Below are 25871 nucleotides of genomic sequence, written 5' to 3' on the forward strand. Positions count from 1 at the left end.
TACATACAGATAACACTGTTAACTTTTATCTTACTTAAGTTACTAAATTACTAGTAGGTTCTAATAAAGATAGTTTTAACATCAAAAACAGACTCCAGGTATAGTCTATTGCTGCTGGTTCGTTTGTAAAACGTTGTGATTCGTAACAAAATTGGGGCCTGTGTCCTGGATATGAACAGATTTTGGGGCATATTGATTAATTATCAATTTCATCCCTTTTGATTGATTTGTGTGTGGAAAATCAGCAACAATGGATGCTGATAGATGTCTGGAATAACCAACCTCTGAGGCATTAGAGGACGCCAGAAGGATTGAGTTGTTGAGCTTTGCTAGAAGGTTAAAACTTGCTAAGGTGAAATTGACAATGAGGAGGGCACAGTTGCAGAGCCTAATAGCTGAACATTATGAATTTGATGGTGTGTTTAAAGTGGAGGAGTTGGAGGTGTTTCCTGAAAGTAAACCTAGTGAGCTTGAGCAGTACAAGTGAGAAAAATTAAAGCTGGAGGCTGCAGAAAGGGAGAGGCAGTTTGAGGCTCGAGAAGCAGAAAAACAGAGAAGAGGCAGAAAATTAGAGGGAGGAAACAGAAAGACAGAAGCTGTTCGAGTTGGAAAAGATAGAGGTTGCAGCAAAAGAGTCTAGCGTTAGTCTCTGGTGATAAATTTGAGGCCAGTTGGGTAGTTAAATTGGTCCCTCCATTTGATGACGCAGAGGTTGATAAATACTTTCAGCATTTTGAGAAGGTTGCTCAGAGTTTAAAGTGGCCAGAAGAGGGTTGGCCTATTCTCTTACAAAGTGTAATTTAAGGGGAAGGCTCAGCAAGCCTATTCTGCTTTGAAACTTGATGAAGCAGCTGATTATGACATAGTGAAACAGGCTGTGCTCAAAGCTTACGAATTTGCACCAGAATCATACAGGCAAAAGTTTAGAAATCTGAGGAAATCTGTGAACCAGACTTATAAGGAATTTGCTTCTGAGAAGTTTGTGTGTTTTGACCACTGGTGCACATGTAAAAATGTGACTGATGATTTTAACAGCTTGAAATAATTGGTTTTAATTGAAGAATTGAAAAGGTGCATCCCTGATGACATAAAGACGTATTTGGGGGAAGATGTTAGTTTGTTGTTAGGGAATGACCTGGCAGATGGTAAAGTTGTTCCTGCAGTGCAGTTAACAACTATGCCAACCACTGACAACCCACAGATGGATTTTAACATTTATCCTTCCTGCGCAGTAACGTGAAGTATGGCTAAAAAGTCTGCCGACGCAGACGAGTTTATAGCAGAACAGAACCGAGACCCCGAGATTGAAGCTTTAAAAGAAACAGCTCTCTCAGATGATGAGATTAAGAAAGTGCCACTAGGGTATTATCTCAAGGATGGTGTGTTAATGCGGAAGTGGAGGCCACCTGCTATACCAGTGAGTGAGGAATGGGCAATTGTTCACCAAGTTGTAGTTCATAAAGTTTATAGGGCTGAAAGTTTAACTTTCTGCCCTCAGGTGGCCATTTTGGAGTGAATAAAACTGTAAACAGGATTATGAAATAGTTCTACTGGCCTAATCTGAGGAAAGATGTTGTGAGCTTTTGCAGAACCTGTCACACTTGTCAAGTTGTGGGTAAACCTAATCAGGTCACCCCAGTGCCCCACTGTGGTCTATACCTGCATTCGGTGAACCCTTTTCAAAATTTATGGTGGATTGTGTTGACCCATTGCCAAAGACTAAAGCTGGCCATCAGTATTTGCTAACTATAATGTGTACTACATCCAGATTCCCAGAGGCAATACTTCTCAGAAATATTAAAGCTAAAACTGTGGCGAAGCTCTTGCCAAGTTTTTTTCCTTTTCTGGTTTGCCTAAAGAAATCCAGTCTGAACACGGAAGTAATTTTACATCTGGATTATTCCAGCAGGTAGTTTAAGAACTGGGAGCTAAACAAATTACATCGTCTGCATACCAACCGGAATCACAACGGGCTTTAGAAAAAATTCATTCTACCCTCAAAACAATGATTATGACATTAAAATGTTGAAAATGGAAAAGACTGGGATGAAGGAATATATTTACTTTTGTTCGCAGTAAGAGAGTCGGTACAAAATCACTGGGCTTTACTCCATTTGAACTTGTATTTGGTCACAGAGTGAGTTGACCTTTGCCCTTGTTAATGGAACAGTGGATTGATGAGGATGTACATGTTAACTTGATAGACTATGTTTTGAAGTTCAAAAATAAACTACACCAAGCCTGTAGTCTAGCGAGACAAACTTAAAGATTTCTCTAAACAAAATGAAGTGTTGGTTTGATAAGCGGGCTTGCAAAAGAAAATACCAGGTGGGGGATAAGGTGCTTGTCTTATTTCCAATGTTGACGAATCCATTTCAGGCGAAATTCAACAGACCGTATGAAATAGTCTCTCAAATTAATTATGTGAATTATAGTATTGAAACACCCGACTGATGTAAACTAACACAGGTTGTACAGATAAATATGATAAAGCCGTATTTTGACAAGCAGGCACCGTCTGTGAGTGTTGTCAAAACATATGAATCTGGTAACCCTGAGAATGAAATAATTGACTCGTCTGAGACTTTTCACAAGCCAAACGTGGTCCCAGTTAGGCTAATGAACTCGGTTGTTCTAGAAAACATTGATAACGGGTTGGCTCATCTGCAGCCAAAGCAACAACAACAGCTGAAGGAATTAATTCTGAAGTTTAAAGATTTATTTCTCGATGTTCCCAAGGAAACCACGGTCGCAGTATATGACGTAGATATTGGTCAAGCCAAACTGATTAAACACCCATATCGCATGAATGTAGAAAATTTAAATTGGCTGAGCAATTGTTGTAAGTGGGGAAACAGATTCGGTAGATCTCAAAGGCAAGGACTTTGGACACACAGTCTTGGTAGAAAAGTATTTTATTTACAGAAGGCAAACGTGGGAAAATGGCAACTGAAGCAACATGCACACAATTTACAGCAGTCGGGGGAAAATCGGATCGGCAATAAAACACACACGGACAATTACTATCGAACGTGGGAAAATCGCCTGTGAAGAAAGTACACACGCACACACCCACACAACCAATGCGATATGCGCCACACCTTGACCGAGTGCAGGCTCGGCTTTGTGCTATTCGGGACACTAATCGACGCTCCCAACCCTACTCAATGCACAGCTCACCAACAAGTTTTCCAGCGTCATTCCACGGTTCTCAGCCTGGAGTGAAGCAGGGTGGTCCCTCGGAGATGGCAAAGGGAAAGGGTCCAGCACACGTGGCACCCTTTATAGTGCAGCAGGGCTGGAGGGTCCCGCCCCGGTAATTCCCAGGGGGGCTAATGGCTCGGTACCAGCAGAGTTAAGCCGATTACAAAGGCCAATTGCTCGAGGCCAAGTACAAGGCTAATTAAAGGGGCCAATGTTGGGGTGTGCATTGATCGGCGAGGAGGGGTCAAACCTTGATTGACAGGTGTCGTGGCTTCCGACCAGGAAGTGAGCAGTGGTGTCACGTGACAGTCACGACCCCGTCCAATAAAATCCATAACTCGGATCCACGCCACTCGCCAAACATTACATGTAACACAGTGAGAAGGAAAGTGATATATCTTAATGGAAGTTTTACACTCAACTATTTCTAAGGTTAACGCTGTATGTGACTGTACAGGCCTGAAAAAAGGCAGACGTGCTCTGAATAGTTTGGCAAGCACAGCATAATATACACACAGCGATGATACCGAGAATGAGTGCAATCGACCAGTGGGTGACAGTTGCCCAGGGACCCAAACGGCCACCAGTTTCCCCATGAGGTGTCGTGCCGGAGAAGCTGGTCCCTCGATGTTTGAATTTTAGCCACCGAGTCCCGAATGTGAGCAGCCAAGTGGGTGATGTTGATCCACACGTCCGGGGTAAACGTGCAGTACCCCTTACCAATGATTGCACAGGTACCACCATCAGCCGCCAGTAGGTAATCCGGGGCTTGTCGATTTTGCAGGGTGGCCATCCTGGCGGCCGCCAGCTCTGCCGCCGTCGGGTGAGGGCATCTTCGGTGTGTTGCAGTGTCACTGCCGTCTCGTTGGCCAGCGTCCCGAGCACACTGGTCATCTGGATCACCTCACGGGGCAATTGGGCCGTGCCGTATCTGGGAGAGGCTATCATCCAGAACCTCTCCACCTCTGTGATGGCCCACTTGTCCCGGTGGCCGCTGTGTGTCTGGTGCTCCCCCAGATCGTTCAGGGGGTGGATGAAGGGCAGCACATATGGCACATAAAGCAACAGCCGGACCAGCTCGCGGGGAGACACGGGTAGGCGCGGTGGCCGCAAACCCAGCGGGTCCCGTTCAAAGTCCAGGGAGTCCCCAGCTTAGCGGCACCATCGGCAGTGGTCACTGGAGTGCCCGGATGTTAAAACCACTATCTTTATTAGTATCTACTGATAATATAACAACTTAACCAAGATAAACAAAAGTTAACAGTGTTATGTGTAGGTGTGTGTAAATGTAACTCCCAAACTATTGAGCTCGGCGGAACAAGGCTTAGAGTCTTGAGATGGGAAAGCATGGAAGTTCAGTTCATCCACGGAGTAAATGATGGGAGAGAGATATTGTAATCCAGGATGAAACGTAGAGAGAAGGCAATTACGCCGAATTCCACGGGTTCCACGGTGGTAATTAATAAATATCAGTGGTGGAAGATCCTCCGTCGAGCCGTTCCAAATCCACACACGAATGACCACCAGAGTGATCTGTCACAGGGATGCCGTCTTCAACGGGTTACCACATCACACACCCAGGCAAGGGGTAACTTCGAGTCGCCCCACAGGACATTCCCAGATCCACTCCTTTGGATTATACGGAGTGACAGCCACACATCCGATGTGCACCGGATCGATGATCACCCCACCCTTGTGGGTGTAGCAGAGTTCCAAATTCCTAGCTTCGACAAGCTGGAACTGCTACCTTTTCCAGGTTTCTCTCTCTCTCTCTCTCTTTCTCTCTCTCTCTCTCTCTCTCTCTCTCTCTCTCTCTCTCTCTCTCTCTCTCTCTCTCTCTCTCTCTCTCTCTCTCTCTTTCTCTCTCTCTCTTCTTCTTCTGACTGTGACTGTCTGTGTCCTTGTTTTGAAGGTAAACAAGCTGCGAGTCGGTCAGTGAACAACATCATAGTCCTGCCTCACTGAAGCGCTCTGTTAAAGTGACAGTCCACAGTGAACGAAACCTGCGGGTTCGTAACAGTGTATTGATGGCCGAGGAGGGGTCAAACCTTGATTAGCAGGTGACGTGGCTTCCGACTGGGTAGTGGGCAGTGCGGTCACGTGACAGTCACGACCCTCTCCGATACACTAGGTCCAGCAAAGCTCGCTCAAACCGCTCTATCTCAGAGCCCCGCCTCTTTGTCGACCTACTAGTGTACTCCCGACATAAAAACAGTTACCCGTCTTTCCCTCCAGGCGACCTAGAACGCTCGGAACGAGACGCGGATCCGGCTGTCCTCCAGCAGCTGGTTCTTACAGCGCCCGTGCCGGATCCGGAGAAGAAGAATACCCTTAATTCCTAGTGGAGTCATCGGGCGCCGTCATGACAAGCTTTATGCGCTGATCTTTTCGTTTCTATAGCATTCTGCAGTTTTATTTTTACGAGGTCGAGTTAAGCGTGCAAAGGATCCGTCTGGATTCGAAATCAGGCCCCTTCGCTCCGGAGTCTGGAGCTGATGCCACTACTCAACCAGCCGGCCCCACCTCAGAGGGCAGAGGAGCAAATTCCATCCACACAAGGTGATGGTTCCAGGACGACATTTGCCGCATGCAGGTTGCCATCGCGGGGGAGCTGTACGCTTGAGAGACACAGAGGCGGTCTATTCGGGAATCTCCACCCTCTAGACCTTCTCGAGCAGGCTCCAGAGTCAGGATGTAGATCCCGCCAGCCGTCCACCAAGTCAAAGGGGCCGACTAACTCCTTTCGCTTCTTTGCCGACGCTGTGTCGCGCTGGAGACTGCAGAGGTTCCCCACCTCGAAGGTACATTTGATGTCCCCACCCCCAGGATCCATGGAGCTCAGTAGAGTGGACAGCTGACGGAATAAGGAATAGGCGCATCCGCATCACCCCGCCCCTCAGGGCATACACGTTGATGAAATGCAGAGGTACACCATCCAGGCGCACAGCCAGATGGAGCAGGCGGCCAGGCTCGACATCCTGAGCTTTTACCATTTCCGGCTGGAAGGTCGAGGCCAACAGGATCGCCACCCCCGCTAGAGCTGGAGCTGAGGTGGCTCATGTAGACCCCTCCCTGCCACTCCAGGAGCCAAGCGGACTCGTCCCCCGGGATGGTATGGGTTCCCTACAGGAAACTCACCGTATACCTCCCATCACTGAAGACTGCGAGAGTGTTTTATCTTCAGAGATAACCCCAGCTACCATTCAAATTTAGACCAGCTACAGTGAGCTTCATGTTGGGAACAGACTGGGCCTCAGCACCAGTACCCTTCCCAGTGAGAGCGGAGGCGCCCTCAGTCGCACTATCCAGAAAGAAAGCAAAAATGCTCTTTGCTTTCCGGGCCCGAGTGGTGCCAACGCCACCCTGTGACCCACCGTCTCCCGAAGGAACGAGGCTGCTTCCCTCTCTGATGTCCCTCACCAGGTCATCCAGAAAGGATTTCAGCTGCCGCCTGTCATTCCCCGACACAGCATTCCTCTTCACCTTCCCCTTCCGTCTGAGGATGACTCGCAGGGACTTCACCAGCCTCGGCATGCTAAACCAGCGAAGCGAGGTTAGTTTAGGCCGATGCTTTGCACCCTCAGAGGTGAGAATGAACTCTCTGATCTCCTTCACAGGTATAATTGAGGATTTCTCAGGAGGGGTGAGGATGTCCACTGTTTCGCTATCAAAAGAGTCTCCCTCCAACCCCTCACTGCAGACAGATTCCCCATCTTCCTCCTCGTGTGCTGCAAATTAGTGTTGGGCACTTAAGCGAGAAGCCTCAGACACTGAGTACGAATGAAAATCATTAACAAAATAGTTTTTACTTGGTTGCACTATTGCAAAGCAGCAGCACCATTATGCAATTAAAGACAATATGTTCAATAACAGTTAATTTGTCGTTTTTCCAAATTCCTGCGTGATACAAGTAGTCTTAAATTATATTCGTGTTAATCTTCAAGCTGTTTATCATAAACAAAAAAATTCTGAGGAAGCAACACTTTTGAAAAAACAAAATTGTTGTCCAGTGAAATTATAGGACAGTTAGTCTGATCTCAGTGGTCAGGAATATGTTCGGGTGTATTAAGGGTGAGTTTTTTGGGTACTGTAATTGGGGAGGCATGATGAAGTAGGACAAAGTCAGCAGAATTCCTTTGCAGGGAATCATGTGTGACAAATCACTTGCAATATTTTGAGGAAATAACAGGCAAGATAGATAAAGCAGAGGCAGTGGATGTTGTTTGCTTGGATTTTCAGATGAGCTTTAACAAGGTACCCCATGCAAGGCTGATTGAGAAAGTAAGGAGGCAATGGATCCAAGAGGACATTGCTTTGTGGGTCCAGAACTGGCTTGCCACAGAGGACAAAGAGTAGTTGTAGTCGGGTCATATTCTGCATGGAGGTCGGTGACTAGTGGTCTATTACTGGTGGACTAGTGGATGACTCCCATCCACTCCATAAAGTACTGGTTAGGCACAGAAGTGCATTCAGCCAGAGACTCATTCCACCGAGATGCAACACTGAGCGTCAAAGGAAGTCATTCCTGCCTGTGGCCATCGAAATTTACAACTCCTCCCTCGGAGTGTTATTCCACTTGGAATAATTTACTTATTATTATTTAATTATGGTTTTATATTGCTATATTTCTACACTATTATTGGTTGGTGTGACTGTAACAAAACCCAATTTCCCTCGGGATCAATAAAGGATATCTGTCTGTATGTCTGGTGTGCCTCAGGGAACTGTTCTGGGACCTCTACTCCTCGTGATTTTTATAAATGACCTGGATAAGGAAGTGGAGGGATGGGATAGTAAGTTTGCTGATGACACAAAGTTTGGGGGGGGGGTGTTGTTGATAATGTGGAGGACTGTCAGGGGTTACAGCAGGACATTGATAAGATGCAAAACTGGACTGAGAAGTGACAAATGGAGTTCAACACTGATAAGTGTGAAGTCATTCATTTTGTTAGGTCAAATATGATGGCAGAATATAGTATTAATGGTAAAACTCTTGGCAGTGTAGAGGATCCGCGGGATCTTGGGGTCCGAGTCCGTAGGACTCTCAAAGCTGTTACACAGGTTGACTGTGTAGTTAAAAAGGCATAAGGTGCATTCGCTTTCATCAACCGTGCGATTGAGTTTAAGAGCCAAGAGGTAATGTTGCAGCTATATAGGACCCTGGTCAGAGTCCACTTGGAGTACTGTGCTCATTTCTGGTCGCCTCAATACAGGAAAGATGTGGAAACCATTGAAAGGGTGCAGAGGAGATTTACAAGAATGTTGCCTGGATTGGGGAGTGTGCGTTATGAGAATAGGTTGAGTGAATTCGGCCTTTTCTCTTTGGAGCGATGGAGGACGAGAGGTGACCAGATAGAGGTGTATAAGGTGATGAGAGGAATTGATCGTGTGGGTAGTCAGAGGCTTTTTCCCAGGGCTGAAATGGCTAACATGAGAGGGAAAGTGTTTATTACACAGAGAGTGGTGAGTGTGTGAAATGGGCTGCCAGGGGCGGTGTTGGAGGCTGAACCGATAGGGTGTTTTAAGAGACTCCTGGACAGGTACATGGAGCTTAGAAAACTAGAGGGCTATGGGTAACCCTAGGTAATTTCTAAGTTAAGGACCAGCATTGTGGGCAGAAGTGCCGGAATTGTGCAGTCCGGTTTCTATGAAGATGCATTTTGTGTCAATAACTGATTTGGAAATGTTGGATTTGGTCTCTTAGCCAAATAGTGGACACAGTTTGGGAACAACTGGGTTCCAAGTATTGGTCCCTACAACACCCACTGGGACATCTTAAAGGCCCAGGAAGGGTCTTTAAACAGACCGACTACCAGAACAGACGAAGACCATTCGGCCTCTCCAAACCGTCCTGTCATTCAATAAGTCCTTGGACTGGTCCATTCGCCCCCCACTTTGCTCGGACCATTGGCCCCACTTGTAGGTCAATAGACTGCCGGTTTGATCCCCAATTTGGTGAATCCCTCTGCTCGCCATCACTCCATCTTTCCAATAAAATGCACCCCCTTCCTTCCCCTGCTGGGTTCATTCCCTCCGTCCCCGGGGAGTCAGCAACAAGCCGATCCGCCAAGTGTTCTCCTCCTACCTCTCGGTGATACATCAGACTCCGGCCGCAGGAGACGCTTCAGAAGCGCCCCCAACTTCCCTCGGAGGGAAATGGAAAGAAATCAAAAAGCGGGACATTTACTTTGAGGTTTATCCCGCCGAGGAAGCGGGGGAGATGATCTCTCGGCTGTTTCGCCTGTACTATTGGGTGTAATGAGTAATTGACATCGCTTCGCACCAATGGAAATAACGCAGCGCCTGAATCCTCTGTTTCTCTCGGGGCAATAATTATAACTGTTGCTCTACAGATCCCATTGAATAAAGTTGAAAGTTCAAAGTTTAAGTCTGAAAAGGGAGAGATTCATGGCGGACAGAAATCGACTGTGTCTTACATGTCCATGAGCGAGAGGCGGAGTCCTGTGTTAAATGTTTAACCATCACGGTGACTGAAGGCAGCTGTAGGTTCATGAGGGACTGTTACTGTCAGATTCTGCAGTTCTTGCGGCTGCTCATCGCACCCAGGACTGAACCCTGGTCACTGAGCATTGGAGGAGTCTGTTCTGCTGATGTTAGTCTTAATCTAGACTGGTGTTTAATATTGTGGATCTGTGAAAGATAAATCAGCTCTGTATCAAGTCCCGTGTCTCAGGTACTTATTGTCTCTACCACACTCACGAAGCAAATTAGGGAGGCCACTCGGCCCATCTGGTCCCTGCCCATATTTCTGTCCCATATCAGAATATCAAAATCTACCCTTGCCGTTCCCCTCTCACTCTCCCTGAGATGACAGGTTGCCCACCATGTAACCTACTCTAGAAAATGCTTAGAAAATGCTTAGAAAATGCCTACCGCATAGCCACCTATTTTCCTAAGCTCCATGTACCTATCTAAGAGTCTCTTAAAAGACCCTATTGTATCCGCCTCTACCACCGTCGCTGGCAGTGCGTTCCACACACACACACCACTCTTTGCTTTAAAAATCTTAGCTCTGATATCTCCTCTGTACCTACTTCCAAGCAGCTTAAACCTATTCCCCCTCGTGTTAGCCGTTTCCGCCCTGGGAAAAAGCCTCTGGCTATCCACACGACCAATGCCTCTCATCAGCTTATACACCTGCATGAATTTCCTGCATGATTTTCTCCGGGCTGAATAAGACGATGAGCTCACTGTGGTTGTGTCGTTCTTCAGGGCTCTGGACGAGGTTGGTTAAACGCCTTCTTCCCTGCTCTTTTCAACGTTTTGGGTCATTTTCACCAATTTTAAAGGACTGTGCCTCAGGCAGCTGGGTTGTTGGATTTGTTACATAGCAGCAGCAACAGATCACTAACGGAGTCTGGTTTCGATGTTAAAACCACTATCTTCATTAGTATCTGCTCCAAATATAAAAGATTAAATGAAATAAACAGAAGTTAACAGTTTTGTGCGTATATTTAGCTCCCAAACTATCAAGCTTGGGAAACAATGCTTAAAGTCTTAAGATGGTAAAATAGAAAAGTTCAGTAATCCACGGAAAAAGTGAGTGATAGGAGAGATTTGTAAATCCACACGAACGTCTAGAGAGAAGGCAATTACGAAGAATTCCACACACATTCCACGCTGGGTAAACGAAACAACAGTCGCTGAAGATCTTATCCGTCGATTAGTTCCGAAATCCTCTTAGGAATATTACCAGGTGACAGTCACAGGAATATCGTCTTCAAGTGGTTAGCACAGAACACCCCGATTCCAGGTAAGGGCCAACAAAAGTGATACCACAGGATACTCCAGCAAATCCACACATATGGATGATACGAAGTGACAGTCACACATCCGTTGTGCACTGCGTGCCGATGATCAGATCAACCCAACCTTTTGGGCATGGAAGAGTTGCAGCCTACAGCATTCACACGCTGAAGTTCCAACAGCTTGTCTCCCTCTCCCTCTCCCGCTCCCGCTCCCTCAGGCTGCCGCAGCTTGTGTCTGACGTCACAGCCCCGCCTCACTCAGACACTTAAAGCGACACTCACAGTAAGCGAACCTGCGGTCTCGCAACACAATGCGCCTCTAAAGTCTGACAGCAGACTAGCGAGTGAATCTTCGATGGTGCAGAGTCAGAAACCGAAGAGTTGCCAGTCTGAGTCAGGGCTTTGGGGCTGCAAAGAGAGATAGGGTCTAGAGTTTACGAGGAGGAGGAGGAATCAGACCAGCAGGATATGATTACAAAAGAAACATCAGAAACATTTGGAAACTGGTTTACCGGAAAAAAAGGTGGTTAATTTCTGCAAAATACTAGTGGAAATCAACAGATGAGCCAGAAAATGTGAAGAGGAATAAATAGACAATGTTTAGGCCGAGCCCCTTCAGCATGCCTAGCCTGTGTACTCCGCTGCTTAGTTGCTGCCTGAACTGCAGAGTTCCTCCAGCATTTTGTGTGTGTGCGTCTCTGTATTTCCAACAACTGCAGAATCTCCTGTGTTTTTTAACTGCATTTTACTTTGGCATTAGATACACGTTGGTATTGAGTATATTGTTTATGGGAGCCGCTTTCTGCGTTAAAACAGCTGCTGATTTTTCTATACACACGAAAAAAAATGAGGTATGGACAATGAACCGGTGCTTGCAGAAATGTTTAATGGCACCCTAATTACCCATAATACGGTGCGTTAAAAATTTCGCCTAAAGTGCCCTAAAGCACCGATGAAATGCGCAGGCGTCAGGCTGATGACGTCCCCGAGTATCACGCATGCGCGCAGTACCCTGCAGGCCTTGAAAATGTCGGGGGCAGGTAAGATCGATTCTCTCCGATTTTATATTAAACACCGACTTCAGGACGATTCCTGTGAAATCCGGTCACCGTGGCCAGCAATCCCGGAACAGTCCTGCTCTCTTCCCTCTCTTTCAGACCCACGATCAGTACACGGGCCCCGGGGAGCTTCCGGCCGATGAGGGAATGGGAACCGATGGATCTCTCAGACAGAGCTGAGCTCCAGCTATCTAAATGCAAGGATTAGGAACTGGGAGGAAGGGAACAAAATCTTTTGCATCAGCAGTAGAGAAAATTAGCTTTGTTCTACCTCCAATCAGTAACAAGAGAAAATCTGTAGATGCTGGAAATCCAAGCAACACACACAAAATGCCGGCGGAACTCAGCATTAGTACGCTTTTCCATAGATGCTGCCTGGCCTGCTGAGTTCCTCCAGTATTTTGTGTGTGTGTTGTTTGTTCTACCTCCTCCTGTTCTGAACTTTTCTACAGGTGAGAACATGTTTTGTCCCATTCACTCTGGGTACATGGTAATATCAAAAACCTTTGCCCTTGGCAACAAGTAACTTTCACATCACAAATGTGCCAGACTCCAATGGGACAGACTACTACCCTTCCCTTCACATTCATTGGCATTGCCATAATCGAGTTCATCACCGTCAGTCATCTGGAGAGGGTTCAAGGGAAATATTTATGTACAACACAGAAACTGCTGTTACCTGTCTGTATTGTGGTGATGCAAAAGTTGCTGGAGAATTTGCAAATGGGAAGAAGTGGAGTGAAATTTGGAAATCTGACTTTTTAAAGCGTCATTTAGCAAACAAGTCACATATGGACAATGTGCAAAAGCTCTGGCGAGAAAATCCTTCATAACCCGCTATAGGCCTGCTACAAAGGTTGTGTGAGAGTGCAGATGAACTCTATACAAGCCAGAGGAGATCAAAGTTTTTATCGACAGTGATTTGCGAGCTGTGAAAATGAATACCTCTCTGTATAAAATTCACTGTGCACACGTTTTTGCACATGGGATTTGATCGAGGTATTTAAAATGTTGAGAGGGATAGATAGATAGATTTGAAGTGAATAGGCTGTTTCCATTGAGAGTACGGGAGATTCAAACGAGAGGACATGATTTGAGAGTTAGGGGGCAAAAGTTTAAGGGAAACACGAGGGGGTATTTCTTTACTCAGAGAGTGATAGCTGTGTGGAATGAGCTTCCTGTAGAAGTAGTAGAGGCCAGTTCAGTTGTGTCATTTAAGGTAAAATTGGATAGGTATATGGACAGGAAAGGAGTGGAGGGTTATGGGCTGAGTGCGGGTAGGTGGGACTAGGTGAGATTAAGAGTTCGGCACGGACTAGGAGGGCCGGAATGGCCTGTTTCCGTGCTGTGATTGTTATATGGTTATATATGGTTATATGGTTGTCACTGGGTAAAAAAAAAATACACGGTACATGATTTATGTGCACCCTTGTCATTACAAATTAGAGGGGACATTGGTGGGAAGGTGGGGAGACCTCCAGTGTTGTTGATGCCCTCACCTACAAGATGTGTATCCAGCTGCATTTTAAGGAGTTGGAACTGGAAATGGATGAATTCCGGATCATCCAGCAGTTGGAGGGGGTGATAGATATGACATGAAGAGAGGTGAGTTACACCCAAGGTGCAGGACACAGGAAACTGGGTGAGAGTCAGGAAGGGAAATGAGGTTAAATAGCCATCACAGAGTACTCTTGTTGCTATCCCACACAACAACAGGTGGAACACTTTAGAAAGTATTGGGGGGATTACCTGGCAGAGGAAAGTCAAAGGAGTGATAGGGGATTCATTAGTTAGGGGAACAGAACAGGAAGGGGACTAATATCCTCGTGGTAAGAGCTGCGAGAGCAAGTGTGGTGGAGGGGGGTGCTGATGTGGTTAAAATGATTTGCAGGGGGAATGGGAGCCAGAATGACAGGACAGATAGTGGAGAGGGTGATTTGAATTGAATTGACTTTCTTACATACATATACATGAGGAGTAGAAGTCTTTACGTTACATCTCCATCTAAATGTGCAATGTGTAATTTATAGTAATTTATAATAAATAGTTTGTGCATAGAACAGTCAGTATAACATAGATATGCAATTGTATCAGCATGAATTAATCAGTCTGATGGCCTGGTAGAAGATGATGTCCAGGAGCCTGTTGGTCCTTTTGCTGTGGTACCGTTTCCTGGATGGTGGCAGCAGGAACAGTTTGTGGTTGTGGTGAATTGGGTCCCCAATATCTTTTGGGCCCTTTTTCCACACCTGTCTCTGTAAATGTCCTGAATAGTGGGAAGTTCACATCTACAGATGCGCTGGGCTGTCGGCACCACTCTCTGCAGAGTCCTGCGATTAAGGGAAGTACAGTTCCCATACCAGGCAGTGATACAGCCAGTCAGGATGCTCTCAATTGTGTCCCTGTAGAAAGTCCTCAGGATTTTGGGCCCCATTCCCAACCTCTTCATTTATCTGAGGTGAAAGAGGTGCTGCTGTGCTCTTTTCACAACACAGCCGGTATGTACAGACCATGTGAGATGCTTGGTAATGTTTATGCCGAGGGTCTTAAAGCTGTTCACCCTCTCAGCCCCAGATCCTTTGATGTCAACAGGGGTTAGAGTGTCTCCATTCCTCCTGCAGTCCGCAATCAGCTCCTTTGTTTTTGTGACAATGAGGGGGTGTTTGTTTTCTTTACACGTCAGATGTTGTTCAGACCTCAGACAGAGTCAGCAATCAAATGGTTGAGCATGGTGCGATGAATGTGCTGAGCTGTGTATATCACAATGCAAGAAGCATCGTAGGAAAGCCCGATGAGCTCAGGACAGGGCATTATGATATTGTAGCCATTATTGGGACTTGTTTACACCCAACAGTCTGAGGGATTTAGAGGAACAACTTTGTAGAGAGATTGCGGACCATGCGTAGGAACAAAGGATAATTCAGTAAGTGATTTTAACTTTCCATATATTGAATGGGACTCCCATAATGTAAAAGGACTAGATCGGGTAAAGTTTGTCAAATGTGCCCTTAATCAGTACGTAGATTTCCCAACGTAGAAGTGAGCAATAAGCTGTTAGGAAATGATCAGGGTTGGTGACAGAAATTAGTGATCATAATGCCATGAGATTCAAAGTAAATATGGAAAAAGAGAGGTCTGGACCACGGGTTGAGATTCTAAATTGCAGAAAGGTCAATTTTGAAGGTATCAGAAAGGATCTGACAAGTGTGGTTTGGGACAGGTTGTTTCCTGGCAAAGGAGTACCTGTAAGTGGGAGGCCTTCAGATGTGAATTTTTGAGGATGCAGAGTTTGTATGTGCCTGCCAAAATGAAAGTTGGAAGGTAACTGGTCCAGGGAACCTTGCTTTTGAAGAGAAATTGAAGCCTCGTATATTTTGTTCCTCTAAATGCCTCAGACTGTTGGGTGCTACCGAGACCCATTAATGACTACAAGTCATGATTCCATGCACTGAGCTCATCTGACTTTTTGTTGTCTTCTTTTGGTTTCTCGAAGCTTCCGAATAGTTTTTGTTCTTTTGTTTGCCCTCTCTTTGACATTTATGTTGGCTTTGGCTTCTCATTTTAGCCACAGTTGTGTCCTCCTGTCTTTCTAATGCTTCCACTTTTGTGGAATCACTCAGCTCCCGAATTGCTCCAGAAACTCCAGCCACTGCTGCTCAATTGTCACTCCTACGCTTTCCCTTCCAAACAAGTTTGGCCAGCTTCTCTGCTATAGAAACACGGAGAAGTTGAGTACAGAAACAGGCTCTTTGGCCCATGTAGTCAATGCCAAAAAAGCATTTAAACTTGCAGTGTGATCTGGACCAGCTGGCAAAATGGTTTGAGAAATGGAAAATGGAATTTAATGCAGACAAGTGTGAGTTGTTGCACTTTGGTATGAACTTTATTCCTTGGAATGTAGAAGATTGAGGGGAGATTTGATTGTGATAGAGGGGCATAGATAGTGTAAATGCAAGTTGGCTTTCTCCACTGAGATTGGGTGGAACTACAACCAGAGGCCATGGGTTAAGGGTGAAAGGTAAAATGTTAAGGGTAACATGAGGGGAAACTTCTTCACACAGACTGTCATCAGGGTGTGGAATGAGCAGCCAGCACAAGCGGTGCATGCAAGCTCGATTTCAACATTTTGTGTAGGTACCTGGATGGTAGGGGTATGGGAGTGGGCAGATTAAATAGTTCAGCACAGACTAGATGGCCCAAAGTGCCTGTTTTTGTATTGTAATTTTCTATGACTGTGTCAATAATACAAAAATTCACTCTAAGTCCTTTTAACAGCTGTGCGGACCAACCATTCATCTCAGAAGGAATTTTTTATATGGCGTTATAACTGTGGCACTTTAAGTTAATAATACATAAAAGAAAATCCCAGATGCACATCAAGAAAGACTATTTGCGTGAGACTGTTTCAGTTACTGTGGGGCCAGGCACCCATGCAGTTCAGCGGGGGGGGGGGGGAATAATACCAATGGAGAGAGTCAAACTAAGGCTCAAATTGGAGATGGCAGAAATGCTCCTTTCTGATAGAGACAGGAAGAGCATCAGGGAATTGATGGTCATTCCAGATACCAGCACTCTGCCCAGTCAGGAGATGATATCTCTTCTAACTTGTGTTGAACCTCACTGTATCAGTGTGATACCAGATCAAACCTTGGCAACGCATGTAATCTCATCTGAAATGTTGTCCTAAACCCATTGATGGATTTTGTAAATCTTTTTACAGGTTAAAAATGAGAAAGAATTTGTCTCCAGGAAGCACAAACACGGCACACCAGTTTTGTTGTCTCTGTCTAGATATTTAAGAAGTGGAACAAGGGATCCTATCGACCATCCTTCCTGCTCAGACTGTGGGGAGGGATTCACTCGGTCATTTGACCAACTGGCAACCCATCATTTTACACAGGAGAAAGGCCTTTCACCTGCTCAGACAGTGGGAAATGATTCACTCGGTCATCTCAACTGAAGGTACATCAGCAAGTTCACACTGGGCAAGGCCATTCACCTGTTCTGTGTGTGAGAAAGGATTCAGTTGGTCTTCCCACCTGTGGACACACCAGTCAGTTCACACCACACTGGGCAGAGGCTGATCATCTGTTGAATTTCTGGGAAAGGATTCACTCAGTCATCTGACCTAATGCATCACCAGCGAGTTCGCACAAAGGAGCAGCCGTTCATCTGCTTGGTCTGTGGGAAGAGATTCACTCAGTTATCCAGCCTACAGAGACATAAGCGAGTTCACACTGGGGAGAAACCGTTCATCTGCTCAGAATGTGGGAAGGGATTCACTCAGTCATCCCAACTACAGAGTCATCAGCGAGTTCACACTGGGGAGAAGCCATTCACCTGCTCAGTCTGTGGAAAGGGATTCACTGATCCATCCAACCTGCAGAGTCATCAGCGAGTTCACACTGGGGAGAAGCTGTTCACCTGTTCAGAATGTGGGAAGAGATTTACTCAGTCATCTCAACTACAGAGTCATCTGCGAGTTCACACTGGGGAGAGGCCGTTCACCTGCTCAGTCTGTGGGAAGAGATTCACTCATTCATCCACCCTACAGAGACACCAGCGAGTTCACACTGGGGAGAAGCCGTTCATCTGCTCAGAATGTGGGAAGGAATTTACTCAGTCATCCCAACTACACAGTCATCAGCGAGTTCACACTGGGGAGAAGCCATTCACCTGCTCAGTCTGTGGGAAGGGATTCACTGATCCAACCCAACCTACAGGGTCATCAGCGAGTTCACACTGGGGAGAGGCCGTTTACCTGCTCAGTCTGTGGGAAGAGATTCACTCATTCATCCACCCTACAGAGACACCAGCGAGTTCACACTGGGCAGAAGCCGTTCACCTGCTCAGTCTGTGGGAAGAGATTCTCTGAGTTATCCCAAGTACAGAGTCATCTGTGAGTTCACACTGGGGAGAGGCCATTCACCTGCTCAGACTGTGGGAGCAGATTCACTCAGTTATCCAGCCTACAGAGACATCAGCGAGTTCACACTGGGGAGAAGCCGTTCACCTGCTCAGAATGTGGGAAGGAATTCACTCAGTCATCCCAACTACAAAGTCATCAGCGAGTTCACACTGGGGAGAAGCCGTTCACCTGTTCAGAATGTGGGAAGAAATTTACTCAGTCATCCCAACTACAGAGACATCAGCGAGTTCACACTGGGGAGAAGCCGTTCACCTGCTCAGTCTGTGGGAAGAGATTCACTCACTCATCCAACCTTCAGAGTCATCAGCGAGTTCACACTGGGGAGAAGCCGTTCACCTGTTCAGAATGTGGGAAGAGATTTACTCAGTCATCCCAACTACAGAGTCATCAGCGAGTTCACAGTGGGGAGAAGCCGTTCACCTGCTCAGTCTGTGGGAAGAGATTCACTCATTCATCCACCCTACAGAGACACCAGCGAGTTCACACTGGGGAGTAGCCATTCATCTGCTCAGAATGTGGGAAGGGATTCACTCAGTCATCCCAACTACGGTGATCAGCGAGTTCACACTGGGGAGAAGCCATTCATCTGCTCAGAATGTGGGAAGGGATTCACTCAGTCATCCCAACTCCAGAGTCATCAGCGAATTCACACTGGGGACAGGCCGTTCACCTGCTCAGTCTGTGGGAAGAGATTCACTCATTCATCCACCCTACAGAGACACCAGCGAGTTCACACTGGGCAGAAGCCGTTCACCTGCTCAGTCTGTGGGAAGAGATTCTCTGAGTTATCCCAAGTACAGAGTCATCTGTGAGTTCACACTGGGGAGAGGCCATTCACCTGCTCAGACTGTGGGAGCAGATTCACTCAGTTATCCAGCCTACAGAGACATCAGCGAGTTCACATTGGGGAGAAGCCGTTCACCTGCTCAGAATGTGGGAAGGAATTCACTCAGTCATCCCAACTACAAAGTCATCAGCGAGTTCACACTGGGGAGAAGCCGTTCACCTGTTCAGAATGTGGGAAGAAATTTACTCAGTCATCCCAACTACAGAGACATCAGCGAGTTCACACTGGGGAGAAGCCGTTCACCTGCTCAGTCTGTGGGAAGAGATTCACTCACTCATCCAACCTTCAGAGTCATCAGCGAGTTCACACTGGGGAGAAGCCGTTCACCTGTTCAGAATGTGGGAAGAGATTTACTCAGTCATCCCAACTACAGAGTCATCAGCGAGTTCACAGTGGGGAGAAGCCGTTCACCTGCTCAGTCTGTGGGAAGAGATTCACTCATTCATCCACCCTACAGAGACACCAGCGAGTTCACACTGGGGAGTAGCCATTCATCTGCTCAGAATGTGGGAAGGGATTCACTCAGTCATCCCAACTACGGTGATCAGCGAGTTCACACTGGGGAGAAGCCATTCATCTGCTCAGAATGTGGGAAGGGATTCACTCAGTCATCCCAACTCCAGAGTCATCAGCGAATTCACACTGGGGACAGGCCGTTCACCTGCTCAGTCTGTGGGAAGAGATTCACTCATTCATCCACCCTACAGAGACAACAGTGAGTTCACACTGGGGAGAAGCCATTCATCTGCTCAGAATGTGGGAAGGGATTCATTCAGTCATCCCAACTACAGAGTGATCAGCGAGTTCACACTGGGGAGAAGCTATTCACCTGCTTAGTCTGTGGGAAGAGATTCACTGATCCATCCAACCTACAGAGTCATCAGCGAATTCACACTGGGGAGAGGCCGTTCACCTGTTCAGAATGTGGGAAGAGATTCACTGATCCATCCCACCTGCAGAGTCATCAGTGTGTTCACACTGGGGAGAAGCCATTCACCTGCTCAGTCTGTGGGAAGGGATTCACTGATCCATCCCACCTGCAGAGTCATCAGCGAGTTCACACTGGGGAGAAGCTATTCACCTGCTCAGTCTGTGGGGAGAGATTCACTCGGTCATCTGACCTACGGAGTCATCAACAAATTCACACTGGGAAGAAGCTGTTCACTTGCTCAGTCTGTGGGAAGAGATTCACTCATTCATCCACCCTACAGAGACACCAGCGAGTTCACACTGGGGAGAAGCCGTTCATCTGCTCAGAATGTGGGAAGGAATTTACTCAGTCATCCCAACTACACAGTCATCAGCGAGTTCACACTGGGGAGAAGCCATTCACCTGCTCAGTCTGTGGGAAGGGATTCACTGATCCAACCCAACCTACAGGGTCATCAGCGAGTTCACACTGGGGAGAAGCCGTTCACCTGTTCAGAATGTGGGAAGAGATTTACTCAGTCATCCCAACTACAGAGTCATCAGCGAGTTCACACTGGGGAGAGGCCGTTTACCTGCTCAGTCTGTGGGAAGAGATTCACTCATTCATCCACCCTACAGAGACACCAGCGAGTTCACACTGGGCAGAAGCCGTTCACCTGCTCAGTCTGTGGGAAGAGATTCTCTGAGTTATCCCAAGTACAGAGTCATCTGTGAGTTCACACTGGGGAGAGGCCATTCACCTGCTCAGACTGTGGGAGCAGATTCACTCAGTTATCCAGCCTACAGAGACATCAGCGAGTTCACACTGGGGAGAAGCCGTTCACCTGCTCAGAATGTGGGAAGGAATTCACTCAGTCATCCCAACTACAAAGTCATCAGCGAGTTCACACTGGGGAGAAGCCGTTCACCTGTTCAGAATGTGGGAAGAAATTTACTCAGTCATCTCAACTACAGAGACATCAGCGAGTTCACACTGGGGAGAAGCCGTTCACCTGCTCAGTCTGTGGGAAGAGATTCACTCACTCATCCAACCTTCAGAGTCATCAGCGAGTTCACACTGGGGAGAAGCCGTTCACCTGTTCAGAATGTGGGAAGAGATTTACTCAGTCATCCCAACTACAGAGTCATCAGCGAGTTCACAGTGGGGAGAAGCCGTTCACCTGCTCAGTCTGTGGGAAGAGATTCACTCATTCATCCACCCTACAGAGACACCAGCGAGTTCACACTGGGGAGTAGCCATTCATCTGCTCAGAATGTGGGAAGGGATTCACTCAGTCATCCCAACTACGGTGATCAGCGAGTTCACACTGGGGAGAAGCCATTCATCTGCTCAGAATGTGGGAAGGGATTCACTCAGTCATCCCAACTCCAGAGTCATCAGCGAATTCACACTGGGGACAGGCCGTTCACCTGCTCAGTCTGTGGGAAGAGATTCACTCATTCATCCACCCTACAGAGACAACAGTGAGTTCACACTGGGGAGAAGCCATTCATCTGCTCAGAATGTGGGAAGGGATTCATTCAGTCATCCCAACTACAGAGTGATCAGCGAGTTCACACTGGGGAGAAGCTATTCACCTGCTTAGTCTGTGGGAAGAGATTCACTGATCCATCCAACCTACAGAGTCATCAGCGAATTCACACTGGGGAGAGGCCGTTCACCTGTTCAGAATGTGGGAAGAGATTCACTGATCCATCCCACCTGCAGAGTCATCAGCGTGTTCACACTGGGGAGAAGCCATTCACCTGCTCAGTCTGTGGGAAGGGATTCACTGATCCATCCCACCTGCAGAGTCATCAGCGAGTTCACACTGGGGAGAAGCTATTCACCTGCTCAGTCTGTGGGGAGAGATTCACTCGGTCATCTGACCTACGGAGTCATCAACAAATTCACACTGGGAAGAAGCTGTTCACTTGCTCAGAATGTGGGAAGAGATACATTCGCTCTTGCACACTACGGAGACATCAGCGAGTTCATACTGGGGAGAAGCCGTTCACCTGCCGAGAATGTGGGAAAGGATTCACTCTGTCATCTCAACTACTGGCATACCAGTCATTTCACAATGGGGAGTGGCCGTTGTTATGAATCCCTAGGTTTTGTTTGCTGTGGACTGTTATTTCGAGAGAGAGGGAGAGATAGAGATTAAGAAGGTGAATCAGTCTGACTTGCAGCTTGTTTACATCGCTCGCAGTTTGTTTAGTTTTAACTGAGGACACAGACACTCAGAGTCAGACGTAGACGAAGGAGGAAAGATGGAAGGATCGAAACCAGGGAACTAGTGGCCAAGGGTCACTGTTTGGAATTCTCCTATGCCCAGAAGGGTGGGTTAATTATCAATTCAGCATACATCAAATGTGTGGTTGTTACCTTGTTTGAGCTATAGGAGTGGATCTGATTTGGGGTATCCTGTGAAGACCACTGATGTGTCAACCCTTGCCTGGGTGTGGTGTGGTAATTCATTTGAAGACGATACCCCTTGTGACAAGTCACTTTGGGTGATAATTAGTATGTGAATTTGGGAAGATGACAGATAAAATCTACCGTGACTGTTCTCTTGTTTTACGACCATGGAACCTGTGGAATTCGACATAATTGCCTTCTCTTGACATTTACCCTGGATTACAAATATATCTCTCATCACCTATTCTGTGGTTGAACTGAACTTCCATACTTTACCATCTCAAGACTCCAAGCCTTGTTTCCCCTGAGCTCAATAGTTTGGGAGTTTTATTTATACACATATATACACATAATACTGTTAACTTCTGTATATCTTGTTTAAGTTACTATTGTTACGAAGGATGAACAGCTTTGATGGGCAGAAGGGTGCAGGGTTGCCCATGTCCCCCTCCCTTGGGAGAATTACAAACCGTTACTCTTGCCAGGCTGCTAATGAGAGAGAAAGAGATGGAACTAAAACATACTTGGACTGGAATATTTGCTTCAGATAAGGGAGAGATAACCCAGGGAGGAAGAGACTTGTTGTTCCACCATATTATGACTCCTGTAAAACTTATGGCTCCGGAGAGGGCTGTTTACTTGGTACTATTCTGTTGATTAAAATTCCTCAGTGGACAGCCGGAGTGGGCTGGTTTGATGGGCTAAGCCATTCAAAACTGATTGACACCTGAGACCCAGTGAGTAGGGATAAATGAGAGGTCTGGGGAGACACCCCCCAGACGCACCAAGAGACACAGTAGTGAGCACTGCTTAAGTGTTGGAACCCACGAGAAAGTGTGGGGCATCGGAGACCGAATGAAGGATCAGTCAATTTTAACTCATAGTGTTTATAGCGAGGCCGGTGGGGCCTTGTGTGTGTGTCCACCCTTGCCTGGGTGACGAATCCACCATAGAAGAACGGTCTAGCTAAAGGACAGAGGGGTCATACCTGAATGGCCACAACAACACATCGACTGATCAAGATTGTAAAGGAAGGTTTGACTGGCTGTCACTGTTTGCTCACTCTCTCTCTCCAACAATTACAACACATCGACCAACAACTACCTCAGTACGTATGAACTGAACTGAACTTTATATTCACATATGACAATTCATTATCCCCTAGACATCGATAGAGCTTGTTTATGATTGATTATTATTATACCCACACTTTTAGGTTTAGTATTGCTAACGTGTATTATCTGTATATTTGCATTGTTGATATTGATTTGTATATTTTACTAATAAACACTGTTTTGATAATAGTACCAGACTCCAACGGATACTTCTATCTTTGCTGGTAAGACACCCAGTTATGGGTACGTAACAAATTGGGGCCTCGTCTTGAGATTTGATACCAAATTGGGGGGCCAGTGAACCGGGCTATAAGTCCATTATTTGTTCTGGTTGCGTGGGTAACCAGATGGGAAACCAGCAAAGATGGATATAGATGAATTTATAGAAAACTCGACTTTGAAGGCGCTAGAGAGTGCCAAAAAGACGGACTTGGTGAATATTGTGAAATGTTTAAATCTCCCAGAGGTGAAGTCGTCAATGAAAAAGTGGGAGATACAGAGGGCCATAGCCCAGTATTACATATCCGAGGGTGTGTTCACGCCGGGGGTATTGGAACTTATCCCTGAAAAGAAACCAGTTGTTGGGGTGGTTCAGTTAGAGTTGGAAAAATTAAGGTTGGATGCGGAACAGAAGAAAAGGGAGAATGAGATCCTGCTAAAGGAGTTAGAGGCGCAAAGGGGGCGGGAAAGAGCTGCCTGGGAGGTACAAAGGGAGAAGGAAAGGCTGAAAGGGAGATGGAGGGAAGGGAAAAGGAGAGAGATAGGCAGTATGCGCTGGACATGGAGACCTTAAAGCAACAGGGAAAAGACCGAAGGGAAGGCTCAAGAGAGGAGATTAATATTAGTAGGGAGTTTAGGTTAGTACCTCCGTTCGAGGAGACGGATGTTGATAGTTACTTCTTGCATTTTGAAAAGGTGGCAGTGAATCCGAAGTGGCTCAGAGATCAGTGGGTGGCGTTGCTACAAAGTGCATTAAAATGAAAGGCTCAACGGGCATATGCAGCATTGTCCATGGACGAGTCTGAGGATTATGAGCAAGTAAAGGGGGCTATCCTTCGGGCCTATGAGTTGGTACCTGAAGCGTATAGACAAAAGTTCAGAGATTTAAAGAAACTGTGGAATCAGACGTATGCAGAGTTTGCCTATGAAAAGGGTGTGCTCTTGGATCGCTGGTGTGCTGCAGAAAAGGTGGAGGAGGATTTCCATCGTTTCAGGGAGTTAATTCTGATTGAGGAATTTAAAGGTTATGTTTCGAATAATATCCGGATGTATCTGAACGAGAAGACGAATAAGCCTTTATCGGAATTTGCCAGGTTCGCAGATGAATATGCCCTAACCCACAAGACGAAGTTTTCCTCAAATAAGAGTTACCAGAAAGACAGTAGGGACGGTAAAGAAAGTCCACCGACTAAGGTAGAGAATAAGCCGGGAGCTAGTGGTAAAGGACAAGCAAGCTGGCAGGAAGGTTCCTGGCTTGACCTGTTATAATTGTGGAAAGGTTGGTTATATTGCATCTAATTGCTTTGCTCCGAATAAGGAGACAGGAAAAGGGAAAATGGCAGTCCCTACAGGGTGTATTGAGTCGATCAGCAAATCGACGAGGAAGGCAAAGGTAGATAGAGTACGAGAGGGTCGTGAGAAATTTATTTCAGAAGGGACGGTGCCTGTGAAAGAAGGAGAGACCCCAGTTCCAGTGAGAATCTGGAGAGATACTGGGGCTGATCAGTCATTGATCCTAAGTAAGGTGCTAGATTTTGGTCCTGAGACTGGAGAGGTAGTTTTAAGAGGTATAGGAAAAGGGACAAGAAGCTGTGACTTTGCATGGGATCATTTTTAAATGTGACCTGGTATCTGGACCAGTCGAAGTAGGGGTGCGGTCAGAATTACCGAGAGACGGCGTGGACGTCCTTCTTGGTAATGATTTAGCAGGTGGTGACGTGTATTCAGCAATGAAACTGACAAGCAAGCCTGTGAGTGCTGAGGACACGCCCCTGGATTCTTAGATCTATCCCGCATGCGCAATCACTTGCAGCATGTCGAGAAAGGCGGCTGAGAATGAGGACAGTTTAAATGAGTCCTGTGTTGATTTGGCTGAGACGTTTTTACCGACACTGTACCAAGAGGGGTTAGGGGATGGTAAAGCGGAGAATAGGGAGGGGAAGGATAATAAAGGAGAGGAGGTGGACCTGCCCTTAGCAAGAAAATAATTTATAAAGGAGCAAGGACGTGACGAGGAGCTTGTGGCATTGAGGGAGTCAGTTCTTTCTGAGACAGAGCTGGATAAAGAACCTGAAGGACGGAGTGTTGATGAGGAAGTGGAGGCCGACCACGGTGCTGGTCGATGATGACTGGGCGGTAGAACATCAGGTAGTAGTACCGAAGGTGTATCGGGATGTAATTTTGAACTTAGTTCACAAGGGACATCTAGGTGGACATTTGGGAGTAAGGAAGACAGTGGATAGGGTTATGAAAGATTTCTATTGGCCAAAAATGAGGAATGATATAGCTGATTATTGTAAAAGGTGCCATGCGTGTCAGGTGGTAGGAAAGCCGAACCAGGTAATCCCTAAGGCACCTCTCAGACCGATACCCGCTTTTGAGGAGCCTTTCTCCCGAAT

General features: G+C 46.6%; 1 protein-coding gene across 1 annotated transcript in view; it reads left to right on the forward strand.

The window, feature by feature from the left end:
* LOC140721100 (uncharacterized) overlaps positions 1-25871 on the forward strand; it is a 141172-nt gene that overhangs the window by 20248 nt on the left and 95053 nt on the right. Inside the window, 4 exon segments of the mRNA XM_073035965.1 lie at positions 17952-18477; positions 18548-19347; positions 19601-20188; positions 20274-20361. Coding sequence (XP_072892066.1) covers positions 17952-18477; positions 18548-19347; positions 19601-20188; positions 20274-20361 — 2002 coding nt within the window.

Source organism: Hemitrygon akajei, unplaced genomic scaffold (genome assembly GCF_048418815.1).
Source record: "Hemitrygon akajei unplaced genomic scaffold, sHemAka1.3 Scf000050, whole genome shotgun sequence".
In the NCBI taxonomy this organism is placed as follows: Eukaryota; Metazoa; Chordata; class Chondrichthyes; order Myliobatiformes; family Dasyatidae; genus Hemitrygon; species Hemitrygon akajei.